Source organism: Lampris incognitus, chromosome 8, assembly GCF_029633865.1.
Source record: "Lampris incognitus isolate fLamInc1 chromosome 8, fLamInc1.hap2, whole genome shotgun sequence".
In the NCBI taxonomy this organism is placed as follows: domain Eukaryota; kingdom Metazoa; phylum Chordata; class Actinopteri; order Lampriformes; family Lampridae; genus Lampris; species Lampris incognitus.
This window is the reverse complement of record NC_079218.1, coordinates 47305418-47320165: the sequence shown is the minus strand read 5'-3', so window position 1 is coordinate 47320165 and position 14748 is coordinate 47305418. Positions and strand designations below refer to the sequence as shown.

The window sequence follows — 14748 nt, the reverse complement described above, 5'->3', positions numbered from 1 at the left end:
GCATACAGAATATGGTCAGCAACACATACTTATTTCCTATGGTTTATAATCATAAAAAGAGACACCAACCTCACAAAAGGAGCAGTTTGTTTCCTATAAAACCTCATCTGGAACATGACAAAACACATTAAGCACTAGCTAGTCACCTATTTGTAATATTTAAGCTATACAGTATCTACCGCACACCTTTGGAGGACACAATAAATGCATTTTTTTTATAGATTAGTTTGACTCCAATGCAAGGCTGTAAGCAGCAGGAACTGTTATTCAGTTGCTCGTAGTGCTATTGCATCCTGTGTAGTGGGAGTGAAGTCTGAATCTTTGCAATGCTAAGACAATTACAAATGCATTTATACATATTTTTTTCCTTTTTACTAGGTGTTTGAACAAAACTCAGCACATTAGAGAAGCATTACCGTGTTTCCCGTACTATAAGACGCTGCTTTATTTTGTTTTAACTGGCATGGTCCTGCGACTTATACTCCAAAGTGGTTTATACAAGGTAATTCTGTTGGACGAGTACACTGCTGGATTGGGCTCCAGCATCCCCGCGACCCTGAGAGCAGGATAAGCGGTTCAGATAAGGGATGGATGGATGGATGGATGGATGGAGTACACTGCATCTCAACTACGGCCACTGGATGGCACTGTTTAATTCTGTGACTCAATTGAAAATACCGTCCCGCCCATAGAAATTGAATGGTTGCTGCTAAATCCAACGGGGTGTAGGCACGGAAGTAGACGTGATTGGTTGTTGGTTGGGGGTCATAGGCATTTCTAGCCCATTTTTGGGGTGCTGCAGCGCCCCTAAATTGAACCCCAGCACCCCTAAAATGGAAGAGATTTTTTTTATTTTTTACTGTATGTTCATGTTTAATAAGCCGAATAAATGTCAAAACCATATCCGGTATATGGTTTAAACGTAATATTTTAACAACAAAAATACAGCACCCCCCCATGCTTCGAAAATGGTTTGATCCACACCCCCCCCAAATTTATCTTGCCTGGCCGGCCAGCACTCTGGGTGCTCAGCACCCCTAAAGCTCTGATCCTAGAATCGCCCCTGGTTGGGGTTTAAACCCTTTTTGGATATCCACTGTTAGCGAGCGTTAACGTTAGCCATCGTTACAGTACGACCTGGCAATGTTACGGTCAGCTGTAAGCTAGCTAGCCAAAGGTTTCGGCGCGCATCGTTTGTTTCAAGTCAGCGCGCTTCGAGGCTCCGCGCTGTCTATTGGCCGACGCGACAGCCAATCACGGCTACTTCCGTCGGATCCGGCGTAAACCAAATTGAATGAGAGAGAACGCTCCGTAGCGGTCGTTTGAGGAGTTCAAAAGAAGATGGCGGTTGTTGTTAGTTGTCATGGTGACAACAGCGAGGCCGGAAGTTGGCCCGCTACTGCGGTCACAGCTCTTTGCAATGGCAGCCGCTCAAGTGAAAATGGCCGCCGCTCTGTCCACCCCGCCATGTTGACTTGAACGTCCTTTCTAGTTCAGTTGCTATGGTACCGCCATATATTCGACTTATAGAGCGAATTCGGGGGGGCAGCCGGGAACTGTCGCAGCCGCACCACGGGCGACTACGCCAACCAGTCGACTAAAGGGTCCGACCCGTTAGCCAAGGGCTCGCGAGTCTAGTTATCCGTGGTCGTTACAATGTTTCCGCCCCCTTCACAACAACGCGTTTTCGTGCTAAGTGCAATTTATACCCCGGTACGACTTGTAGTCTGGGAAATACGGTAGTTAGCTGATACTCTTAGACCCTTGACGATTCTCTTTTTTGTTTCTCGTCTCCCAATCATCCAAACCCCTTACAAAATGGGAGCTTTGCGTTGTTTAAGTATAACATTTCACTTTGTACAGGTAGAATGAAGGACATCCATTTGTGCTGACACAGTGGGCCAGTCGGCGACTCAACTGGACCTCACCTTTTTGCCAAAACAATTCTGTACATCACTTTCTATAACTGTATGTATCAATGCCACAGTCACCTGTAAAACTCCACACCAGAAGGAAAATAAAAAAGTAGGCAGTACAGCAAAATAACGTCAGTACTGACGCACGACCATCACACACACACACACACACTTCAGAGTGGTCGAGAAGTCTGCACGGTTTGGTTACGGATGACTTGGCTTGAGGAAGAGGTCAAAGGGCTAGGAGTGACAGCCGGCTTTCCAAATACCGAAGACAAACTGACGGGCAATAACAACCCTGCTGTGTTACGGTCAACTGGACGTGGCTTATCTAATGACGGGTTTGGATTCCCACACCTTCGAATTTCGGTTTAAAGCATATTTTCGAGAAAATAATACAAATATTCAGAGGTGAGCATGGCTAGGAGGGACGTGTTCTACGAGGTGTGGGGGAAAAAAAAAACACAACAAAGATTGGCTTCATTGCACCCCAAACAATGTGTTGTACTGTATGGTGATGCCAAACCACAGCCTTCGGCAGGCCGGACGGCGGAAATACGTGAATACCGGGGACTGCTGGTCGGGAACCTCTGAACAAATAAGCCACGTAAGCGTGTGAAGACCGATGGGAGAAAAGTTCTCGTGAGATGTAGAACTTCACCAAGTCACCTCACTGCCAGCACTGAGCACGTGCTCACATCCAAGCACAGATACCAGGACACACACCATGACAGACGGCACGCACCTCAAACACAGCACACCACTTCTCACCACAGAACCGACAACAGATAAAAGAGTAACTCATTCCTCATAAAAAATAAAAAAAAGTAAATTTGTAATAAAAAAAACAGTAAGTCAATGAAAACAAAATGCCCTCTCAGACTGCATGAGCGTCTCTGTTATTTACTGTCCGATGAGCCTACAGACCCTGATCAAGTCACCTTATAGCACTTGCAGTAACAGAAGCATATATACACACGCACACCCATACCCCCCCCCACACACACACATTAACATCAAATTAAATTCATGGAATTTACAGCAGTACAGTTTGATGCTTTGGATGAACCAACAAATATAATAGCCCTGGAAAAAGAGGTGGAAGCAGATTAAAACCCTCGGGACTCGACAAACCCTTGGGCTCTCGGTTTCCCAGCCACGCTGCCGTCAGAGCCCAACTTAACAACGAGTGCAACCGCGAGAGCGCGTTTCAGTGCACGTCAGTTACGCAGTGCAAACCGATGATACAGTGGTCACAAACACACGTACGCACGTTTAGACAAGTCACCTCAGTCTTTAAAACGCGGACCAATATGTAGAAGTTTCGATATAGCGCAACGCACACACACATTCGAGCTCAACACAGCGTGAGTCCTCTGGCAAGTAAACCCATTTTGACTGACCGCGCAACACCGACTCGAGCTGCTGCTGGTCAGGCTGTGCTCTTGGCGATGAGGCAGTGACAATAACCACAGGACATAAATTACATTCATGGTAAAAGAAGAAGCATTGCACGGCGCAGACGCGACTTAAGTCTTCAGTCCACGGCTCGGATAACACGGAAAGACGAAGAACAGAACTGTACCAAACATTCAACTCAAGTCCAAGTAACTTCCAATCAACGCTTATGGACAACAGACCACTGCCGTGTTGGGGCAAATGTGGCTACCTGCAACAAATAGCCAACTGTCAGCTTACTACTGGGTATCGACCCAACGGTATCAATCGGTTCAGTCAACCGTAATGACTGGTAATACTGATCGCATCTGACAACCCTGCAGATGGCCGCAGTGCACTGCATGGCCACAGAAAGCTTTGATATTGCACAGGAGATTACAGACACACACACCCACACACACACACCTGTGCGTATAGATATACTTTATAGAACTATATAGATACAGGCACACGTTTCCCGCCATAAATAAAAATAAACATCAGAACCATTCATATTAAAATAATTGCTAATATCAGGGAACAAGCAAGCGTCTCCACTGTGATGACAGTATACATTTAGGCCTGTACATTTCCCACGTTGCTGCTTAAATGTTTGGCTTTGTTATATATATATCCATTAGTCTGATTCAGAAGGGGTGTGGTCTAAACGTCTTAAATACTGTCTCTTTTGTACATAGCATACACACATGTACACATTTATCATCAATCTATACATATCCAGATATGCCCTATAAATGATAAGTATTGTGATGCTGTCTCTCAGTGAACTCCTTGGGGAATGGGAAGCCATCGTTGGGTTTGTCAGGGAGATTGGGATTACCGGGTGCAGTCCTGGTGGGGATGGGAGGAGGGAGGGTTGGGAATTTCAAAGAGGTGGAGGTGGCCCAGTTAGGATTTGGGTCAAACGCAGAAAGGGGGAGCCCAGTCTGAGGTTGGGAGGCGGTGGAATCGGGGGGCAACATGGCGTGGGCCGCAGCTGGTGATGCCTTGGTCGGGGTGAAGGGGAAGTCTGAATCGTCGTCAAAGGTCACCCACTGCTGGGAGGGAGTTCCTCCCAGAGCGGGCGGCTGGCGACAGGGCGCGGTGGGGAGAGAGGAGGGAGGTGCCAAGGGCAGGGCCGGGGCCAGGGGTAGGGGGATCAGAGGAGGAGTAAGAGCAGAGGAAGGCCCTACTAGGGAGGTGGTCCGTTGTAGCTGGGAGCTGGGTGTGGGGACGAGGGGCTGAGTGAAGACGGATGTGGTCCACTGGAAGTCGGGTCGGGAGGCCTGCTGCTGGACACTTAAGTCGGGGGTGAGGGAGCGCCGCTGCTGTTGACGCTGCTGCTGGGTCAGTGGGCCTGTGAAGGGATTGGTGCTGCTGGGTCGGGCTGGAACTGGCTCGGCCAGGAAAGGGTTGGGGGAGGAGGTCCGCAGTGTCTCCTGCGAGCGGCTACGAGAAGAGACCGGAGGAGGAGGGGGCAGCAGTGAGGGGGTGACAGGGGTGGAGGAAGATGAAGAAGAGGAGGAGGACTCCAGAGCCTGCAGGGTCGACAGAGGGGTGGACTGGAGAGAGAAGGACAAGGGGAGGGTGCTGGAGGAAAACGGGGCAGGGAGGGAGGGCGGTGTGCGTAGTGAGGAGCCTCTGGTGAGGGACTGGGTGCTGTGCCAGGACGACGAGGAAGAGGGCAGGAAGTTGGATGTGAGTGCGTCGATGGGGTCGGGCTTCCATTGTGCTTCTCCTTGAATTCCATTGATCCCATTAGTCTATGAGGTAACAAAACCAAGACATTTCTGGTTAGGGGTTGCAGGAAATGCTGGTTGTCAACACAAAAGACAGACTGTGAGTTAACACAACTTATAGTATCATCGTATTATCAAGTCAGTAAGGTCCGGTTCTACTGGTCGGTATAGACCACAGTCAAATAATATGCCGGAATGCCAGAGAAAGCAATTTAACTAAAAAACGGACCAGGAAGCATTTAATCATTATTTCTTTGTGATAAGATCTTTACCTGAAGACCACATCTAATGCTGGTTAAAACAAGACTGCCAAATAGTGGGAGTTTAAATATCATTTGCCATAACCAAATTGAGCACTGTTGGCAGATATGTGCAGCACAAACCACACGGAGCCAGACTAGCCATTATACACTTGACTTACACAAATCTAACAAAATGTAAAAGTAAAGAAAATCATGAAGTCTTTGCATATGCACTCTCTAAAACCCCTTGTAGTAAAGTGAGCAGATACGCAAGGACAAATGGGACAGAAATGGTCAACGGTAAACATGTTTTTCAGATCACACATGGCTTAATATGGTATGTTGACCGAAATAAACAAAAATGGGGGGGGGGGGAAACTATTTCATGAGCCTAAAACAAGATGGCACACTGATTCCGAGACTGCAACGGACCAAAGACACCCAGGTAGAACATAAAGGAGAGAAAAGGTGAGGAAAACATGGGGGGGGGGATCAACTAGGAAATGAAACAGGGGGAGGTTGGTACAAGGTACGATGTATGAGAACGGGGTCATACATCTCAGCAGAGTGCTGTGGCGTTATGGAGAAAGACACAGATGGGGGGGGGGTTAATATCAAATACCTGTCACCCTGAGGGCTTCTCCGGCTTGTGAGAGAGAGACAAATTGCATCAGAGAGACAGAAGCGTACAGCAGAGCGGATAACACAGACAGACTTGTCCAATGCAAGACAAGAGGAGCAGAAAGGGAGACTCGTCTTATTTGCTGCTTCCTCTACCTCCTACACTCCTATCACATCTAGCCAAAACGCTCCAAGTCTAAGAAATGAAACAGTACAGTATGCAACTTCTATAAGACCATGCAGCAAACCTTCCAAATTTCTGAATTTACACTGATGTCGACACTGCTCTCGCAGATACTGAGATTTTGAGATACTGAGATTTTGAGGGAAAAAACAAAACAGGGGGGGAGAGCTCAAACCAACCTGCACAGCTGGGGCCGTCTCGGATTTGGCGGTGTCGGGGGGGAGAGCGTGAGAGGAACGTGAACGTGGTGGGGGCTTAGGGGAAGCGAGACCCTGTGAGGGCCCGGCGGGGGCGGCAGTGGGGGGAGGCCCTGCCTTGGGGACAGCAGCTGGCTGCGGCAGGAGGGGAGCCGGAAGAGTGGGCTGCATGGGTGGGGGGAGCTGAGCCTGGACAGAGGGGGCGGGTTGGGGCTGCATGGGGGGTTGCATGGGCGATGGACACTGGGGTCTAACAGTAGAGGGACCAGTGGCAGGGGGTCCTGAGGACGGGGGAATGGAAGGAGGGGGTCCATAAGTAGGGGGTCCTGAAGGGGGGAAGAGGAGAACAGTTTAAGTACAACATGTCATCTATATAACAGCATCATGTACACCACGGGGTCAATGTGTTTAGACATCGGCTCACCCAGAGGCAGGTCCGTAGGTTTGGCCTGGGCAGGTCGGGGTGCTCCGGGATGGGTGTCTGGGATTGGTCGGGGGGCTCCGGGATGCACCTCTGGAATGGGCCTGGGTGCCCCGGGGTGGGAGGGGGGCTGTGAGCGAGCCTGAGCGGGCACGCTGATCACCCCGGCTCGAGGAGGGATATTCTGGAGTTACGAGAATTGAAAGAGATGATGAGAGCCTTGATCAGCAAGGGGAGAACGCTCCCTCGAAGTATAAGCGTCTTGAACGTAGCTCACTGTGAGTAGGCATGGCTTTAGCTGTGAACTCACCGGCCTGGAAAAGCCTCCTGGTCCCGAGCCTGCTGCTGGGCCTCGACCTGCAAAGCCGTTATGATACACAAACAGCACAATCAACTGACATTGGCGGGGAAAAAAATCTCTGCCAAACCAAAGCTGTTCCTGTTATTTCCTAAAATAAGTTTGTGTTTGTGTGTAGAGCCTCCAAGTGGAGGAAAAGAGCCGCAAAAGGGGGAGAGAGAGCGAGAGCGAGAGAGAGAAATAGTGTACTTAATACTTAAGCAGGGATGTGTGAGACTACTTTTTTGGGGGGGGGGGGTTCCCCCTTTTTCTCCTAAATTTTACCTGGCCAATCACCCCGCTCTTCCCAGCCGTCCCGGTCGCTGCTCCACCCCCTCTGCCGATCCAGGGAGGGCTGCAGACTACCACATGCCTCCTCCGATACACGTGGAGACGCCGGCCGCTTCTTTTCACCCGACAGTGAGGAGTTTCACCACCAGGGGGATGTAGCGTGTGGGAGGATCACGCTATTCCCCCCAGTCCCCCCTCCCCTGAACAGGCGCCCCGACCCACCAGAGGAGGCGCTAGTGCAGTGACCAGGACACATACCCACATCCGGCTTCCCACCCGCAGACACAGCCGATTGTGTCTGTAGGGACCCCCGACCAAGCCGGAGGTAACGTGGGGATTCGAACCGGCGATCCCCGTGTTGGTAGGCGACAGAATAGACCTACCCGGACGCCCATGTGAGACGACTTTTACGATGAACAAAACCATACCCCACATCCAGATCCATGAAACCACTTAGCATATGTCCCTACACGGCTAGCTACAGCTTTAATGATCCATCCATTTCTGAAGTTGCTGGAAGTCTGGAAAAGAAACAGGTCTTGTTCCTTTAACTCAACTACCTCTGCCTCACACATACACACACACACACACACACACACACACACACACACACACACACACACAAGTCTACTCTTTCAGTGTTCTCCAGCCAAGTCCTTCTTCCAGTAGAGGGTTCCTGTTCCCACGTGACTCAGATGACCACCGCGGTACATTACGTTCGCCGGCTGTCCACTGACCTAAGTCGGTGCCAGTACCCACAAACACTCTCTTTGTGACCAAGGACTTCAATTAAGCAGACACCTGGGCCAGGTGAAGACAGGCCAAGTCACCGAAAGGCTGACTCAGCCAGCACCTCATATCCTCCCTCCCTGGAACAGGCCTCCCTCTCGCTCAGGTCGTACGCTCACCAAGGAACAAGACAAGAGAAACAGAGGGAGGAGAAACAGGCCAGGCACCCTCACCTGCACGGTCTCAACCGCCACACGCTAGCCTCAAAAAAATAACTACCCAAGACCAAGAAAGGCCTCCAAATACTGACATCAGTAAGTCGAAAGTGGGTGGGCGCTACTCACCTGCAGCAGCTTCAGGCCGAGCGAGAGCAGGGCTTTTGGGTCCTTCGCAGCACAAAGGAAATCAGACCGCGTTACTGTTTGCCCATTCGATAGACCAAGAGCAGGAGCTTCACGTGACAACACTTTATGTCATAAAAACAACAACGGTGGCACTAAAGCACTGGGACTACCATGCAAGAAGCACAGTCGAGCCTGGGATGCCGTGATCCTCGACATCAGTTCGAGGCCGTCTAAACAAATAAATCGGCAAAATGCTGTTTTCTCAAAAAGTCGGGGAAAGCAGGTGAAGAGGACAGTTAAGTGGAGTATAAATAGGTTTTTGATTCTCTATGTATTTTAGACATTTATTAGCTATAGATATTTATTTATATATTATTTTATCAAATCAACAGTCGGTTGGTGGTGGATATCAGCGTCCATACAGTCATTATATATAAAGGGTGTTTAATAACTGTAATTTAAAAATTTTTTTGCTCCAATACTATAGCTAGCTTAACAAGACATGACCAGCTGAAAAGGTGAATAGAAGCAAATAAACACAACCAAACAGCTGACGTCATCTTCACATTTCTGTGAATTTACACACAAAGAACAATTTTCAGTCCTCCTCCATAAGGGGGGTTGCTGTGTGGTTCCTAATGCCACTGAATAATCACCGGAGCGATGAGCGACACGTGATGATCAGACGGGAACCTTCACAAGTTGTTACCGCATGGTCACAAGGTGGACAAAGTGGTGATGACGCATGTTTTTGTTTAGACAAACCTTGAATGAAATACATTTGCAACCCCGTAAAGACGTAAGCGGATAAAATGTCCACCTCCTCTCGATTTCAGTATCGTTTATTTTGAGAAACAGCTGGCTGGAAAAATGTCCTAAGAGCAACGCAGCGTATCTACTTAATCTAATACACAAAGCTTTACAGAACACAAGCACACAAAAACACGGGAATTTGTTCATTCTGAACCTGCCAAAACGCATCAATATCATTGATGACCGGTTCCAACGTCTAATGTCGGACAACTGACATTTACGGACACAACACAACCACCTGGAGCTAGCCACACTCACCACTACACACCCATGAGGCGATACAAACACAATACTGGGTTACGACTACAACCGGGCCATTTACCGTCACTGCCTCTCCTACCAAGAAACGGGCTGAAACTTTCCCCACAGCCTTAAAAGTCAAAAACAGACAAGGGGATTCTTGAAATGAAAGGGCCGTGGGTACAGCAAAACACGTCAACACCCTTAAAATGCACAACAGTAACACGTAAGGTGGTGATAATCCACCTTACATGTAGCAGCTGTGCCCATACCACAGTATAAGCCTAAATCAAATAAGCATACTGTGTCCAGTGGTGCTGCCGGGGGGGGGGGGGCCCACTCTGACACAATCACTGCCCCCCCCCCCCCGAGTTACAACATGGACAATGTTCCTCTGAGTATGCATAATATGCTTCTATCCGATATTTTACTTTGGTACTATTCAATTACATCATCCATCCAGCTAGCAGCTAGCTGCTTCTGCTGCAGGTTAAGATAAAAATCACGGATGTTGTGAGGAGCGGGAGGACGAGAATTCGGCTCAAGTTCAGCCATCTTTCTCAACCCAGACACCTTCTCCTGCGCCAGCTTCTCCTCAACAAGTGCCAAGCAGTGACGACGCGTATGTAATTTTAGCGTTTAACACCAAGCCCCATCGTCTCCTACTGTCGTCATCAAAAGTAAGCTAATACACAATGTTGGACTGCAGTAGCCTATTGTCTATTTCAACATTGTTATTTATTGGGTGTAATTTTTGTTGGGTGTAAGATTGGATTTCATGCTGACGTTGTATGGAAGTTTTTATTGGACTTTAATAGTTTCTCCCGCAGGAGTTGATTGTCCATACATTTGTTGAAAATGTGTACCATGATCTTCAAATATTTCACTATCCACAAACACGAGTTTTTTATTTGAGTTGTGTAAAGTCATATCCACAAAATGTGTTTTTGTCTTTTGTGTTGCACTGCTGTCTTTTGTGTATGTAGTGCATGAGATGAAATGACAAATGACTTGTTCCCGATTCCTGATTCCGGTTAACTTGCGTTTCAGAACCTAGTAAGTATGACTGGTCTCAGACGGGATAGGCCCACCTGGTTTTCTCTGTGCCCCCCACGCCGTGATTTCTGCCTACGCTACAGCTATACACTACAACAGCGTAACAGAATTCCTGAAAATCAGTTATAGTTTTGGTGGGCCACCCCAAGACTTTCAGTGGCCCCATCTGGCCACCCCCATGAAAAATGTCTGACTGTGTCCTGAGTAATCTTCAGCCCCCCACCTAACAACGTAACGGAGACGATGGGCGGAAGGAACAGTCAAAAACGTAAGCAAACAAACACGTCTACAACAAGTAAAGACATGACTGGAGTGCTCCAATAAACTTTGGTCGTATTCTCCAGAGCATGGAGCTGCCGCTACAGCACTCGAGAGTCAAATAGCAAAATCCATACTTCAGCTTTTGCCGAAAAACTGAAGTACAGATTGTGCTGTGTCACACAATGAACAATGGGCTTCATTTATGAAATGTTCTTTGGCACACGCACCCCCAGGAAGCGATATTAGTCTTTTTCCCAGAAAATCACTAATATTATGATAATGGAAACAGAAGGGTCTCCTGATAAGTGGGGGAGATTTAAATTTACAATTACAACCAAAGTTAGACTCTTCCAGTAGAAAAACCCATGAAACAAAGTCCCTACATAGGAAAGTTAACACACTTTTTGAGGATGTTGGTCTGATTGATATATGGAGAGACTTTTTCCCTAACAGAAGGGATTACACTTACTATTCTGCCCCCCCCCCCATTCTGTATATACAAAAATAGACTATTTCATAACATTTGTATTGTTTTCTATGGAAAAAGTTGCTCTTTGTGTGCCTAACATTGTGCGGGCACCTGACCTTTCCTTGCCCGGCACTGAAAGCATCCTGCCTCTTTTCTCATTTGGAACAGTTTTAATTTTTCTGAAGTCAACAGGCCTTCAGCATCACTTCAAGATAGATCCGCAAGTCAAAAGGTTAAGGCAGGACCAAGAAGAAAATGAAAGTTGGGTCAGCTTTGTCCAAGTACAGAGAATAAATAAAAAGAAAAACAAAAATGGAATGATCAACAGTATTCATAACAGAACATTCCCGTAAGTAAGAATTTGTAACCTTCACATTGTTCCATTTACATTCATATTATAAAAAGAATAAAAAAATAAAAATAAAATAAATATGAGGATTCTGATAATGGATTTAAAAAAAAAGAAAAAAGAAATGTTCTTTGGCACAAATTTGTTCTTACACACCTATGCGATATTTTAGCCCTCCATTTTGTCTCATAGGGGAGACGTAGAGCCTGGGTAACCCCTAAAGTTAAGCACTAATTTGCTACCACCAATGTCTTTGCAAGCCTGGGTGACTGCTTGCTGCAGGAGCTAGACAATAGATGTCAGGAGGAAGGAGTTACAAATAATCATAATGCTCTGTATGACCTAGTATAAGGCTAAAAAAATATATGGGTGTTTAAGAACAAATTTGTGCATAATAAAATTTCATAACTGAGGCCCAATGTCTCATTTTAAATTTCGGTGGCTCATTCATTCTTGCCGATGAGGAATTGACACAATTTAGGCAAAGCCTAATAGGCACAGCTGTCTGCTGTGCCTATTACAGCAGAAACTGACGGCAGAAATTGAAATGGGAATTCAGGCTCTGTGCATGTTAACTCCTCCAGTTAGCAAGATGATCAAAATTTTGTGAATTGGTGCTGTGACTCAACTCATGCTTCTCTGGCTGTAATGATGGGGAACAAGCAGGTGCAAATGAGAGGTGTTAAAATGACTTCGGTAAGCAAACTAAAATGCTTCAGCGATGCACGCACGCAGCTGTAGAATCCTAGAAGAAATACCTTACCTCCTGTTTCCTTCCTACCCGAGAGAGGGCTCATGCCTCCTTCAGGGTTGAGTGGAAGAGGTGAAATTAAGGACACAAGGTTACCACCTGCCATGCAGAACATCTACACTTCATACTCAACGTTCCCCTGAGCTACTTTGGATAAAAGCGGGCCTCCATAGCTGAATGATTACAGGACATGGCCGAATGGTCACAATTGTCTCTGGTTCAATTCTACCCGATGACCTTTGTTGCATGTCTTACTCCTCTCTCTCTCCATTTCCTGTCTGCCTCCACTATCACTGTCTAATAAAGGTGAAAATGCCCAAAAAAATAATCTTTAAATAAAGATTTACTTTTAGGCGTAAACATGGAAGAAAAGGAAACACTGGTGTACCGTCAGGTTGCAGGTGATACTGTACCTGAAGGGGGAGGGGGGCGCTGTGGGGGTGCAGGTCTGGCTGGGGGGGCATTGGGACGTGGTGGAGGTGGGCGTTTGGGCTCCAGGCCCTGAGATGTAGGGGCTCCGGGCTGAAAGTCCACCGGAGGCCCTGGAAAGGGAGAGAAGAGACTGTTTTAGTGGGTCAGAACTCAAAGAAGATGCGGTTGTCCTTTTCAAAATAAGTTCGCCAATTCATTAATTTTTCCAAGCAACTTTGTGATCGTCTAATTTATACAGACTATGTGAAAACTTCCAAAGTCGACCCAACTTGAAACAAATAAAAGGCTGAGATTGAGTGAGGAGATGGAAAAGAGTTAAGGAAAGTATAACGTGTTATTTTCTTCCAGTGAAAGACTTGGTGGTCAAAAAACAAAACAAAAGCAAACAGCTATTAGCCAGTGTCCTAACACACTCATGCAGATTCAACAAATCTATCCTACAGTACACCTTTACGCTAGTCATTTTAGCACAGATGTGCTTAAAGCTGCTGTGAAGAGTTTTGGGATTTTTGTCGACTTTGTGTGCCGCTGCGGACAAAAGCGGTAGTGTTTTGCAAAAGAATAACTTCACTTCACAAAAGCATTGCCTCCGGCTGCAAAGACCTTTTTGGTAGCTCATGCATTTGTCTTGAAGATAAGAATGAGAGCTGAAGTGGTGTTTTGGAAAAACAGAATTTGCAAGATATACAGTGATGAGGCACTGTATCTCTAACCGTCAGGTCAGATTCTGCGAGGAAACCAACTGGGAGACAAGCATTTGGAATCATTCTATCTAATGATTCCAAAGACTCCAAAGATTCCAAATCCAAGATTCGGAATGTTTCTATCCTTTCTATCCAATGATTCCAAATAAAAGATATCTAATCTTTGATTTGGAAAAAAACACTGATTATCTCAATTATGTTGGTCATATAGACGCATCAAAATTACATTGAGACTGATAATCAGAAAAAAAACTCCTCCTAGCAACTTTAATGCGATAACCACGAAGAAAAAGGGCTGAGAAGCAAAAACATTTTTAGTGCTGTGACACAAAATCTTTTTACAAGAACACACTAGCACAGCCAGCTAAGGGTATACTGGGACCATACTAATGTCAGAGGCCAAATTATCACGCATCTAACCTTACCTGCACTTCCTCTCCTGCATGGTGATGGGCTAAAACCCCCTTTAACACATTACAGACAGAACAGAATTACAATTTATATTCCTGTAGGTCGGGATTAGAGCCTCACTTTCAGAGGATTAAGAGTCTTACTTTAAGCCATTTCATTATATAGTTGTGTTACAGTCTTGGGTGTGTTGTTAGAACTATATTCACCTTGTGACGGTCGAGAGGGTTGGGGCGCTCTGCTGGGTCTAGTAGGGGCCGTGGGTTCTCCGTGGGTGGGGGACGGACATGGACTACTTCGGGGGGAGGGGAGGGGGGAGGATCCAGGGCCGGAGCCTGCTCCAGGCTGCAGGTGCTGGGGGAGAATCTCTTCCACCTCCTCATCCACGTCGCCTGGCATGGCAGAAGTGGGAATTCATTATTGTGCAAATACTAATCTAGGGCTGCAAATTACATCATCATTATCAAATCTTCTGATTATTTCATTTGATTATTTTAGCCTTCTGACTATTTTTTTGATTACCGTCACAAATTTCCTGAGCTCAAAGCAATGTCCTAAAACTGTTATGTTGCCTGACCAACAGCTAAAAATCCCCTTACGTATTCATTTTTGATGAAATTGGATAATGGCAAGCAAATTTTAGCATTTGTATAGCTGTAACCAGCAAATGTGTTTAGTTTTACAAAAAATGTGATTAATTTTTTGTTGACGGACTGATTTCATCACCAATAAAATATGCATTTAATTTCTTTTTAAATCAACAAAGATTCAGTAACCTCTCGTCTCGTTTCTGCAACTCCTCCAACA

At 46.5% G+C, this 14748-nt stretch overlaps 1 protein-coding gene across 1 annotated transcript in view; it reads right to left on the bottom strand.

Annotated features, from left to right (window-relative positions):
* Positions 1 to 925: 925 nt before the first annotated feature.
* synj1 (synaptojanin 1) overlaps positions 926 to 14748 on the bottom strand; it is a 36848-nt gene continuing 23025 nt past the window's right edge. Inside the window, exons 23-29 of the mRNA XM_056284417.1 lie at positions 14151 to 14333; positions 12811 to 12939; positions 8459 to 8500; positions 7068 to 7114; positions 6761 to 6941; positions 6319 to 6662; positions 926 to 5116 (exon numbers count right to left, since the gene is read on the bottom strand). Of these exons, the coding sequence (XP_056140392.1) occupies positions 4103 to 5116; positions 6319 to 6662; positions 6761 to 6941; positions 7068 to 7114; positions 8459 to 8500; positions 12811 to 12939; positions 14151 to 14333 (1940 nt within the window). The 3' untranslated portion in view covers positions 926 to 4102. The remainder of the gene's footprint in view (positions 5117 to 6318; positions 6663 to 6760; positions 6942 to 7067; positions 7115 to 8458; positions 8501 to 12810; positions 12940 to 14150; positions 14334 to 14748) is intronic.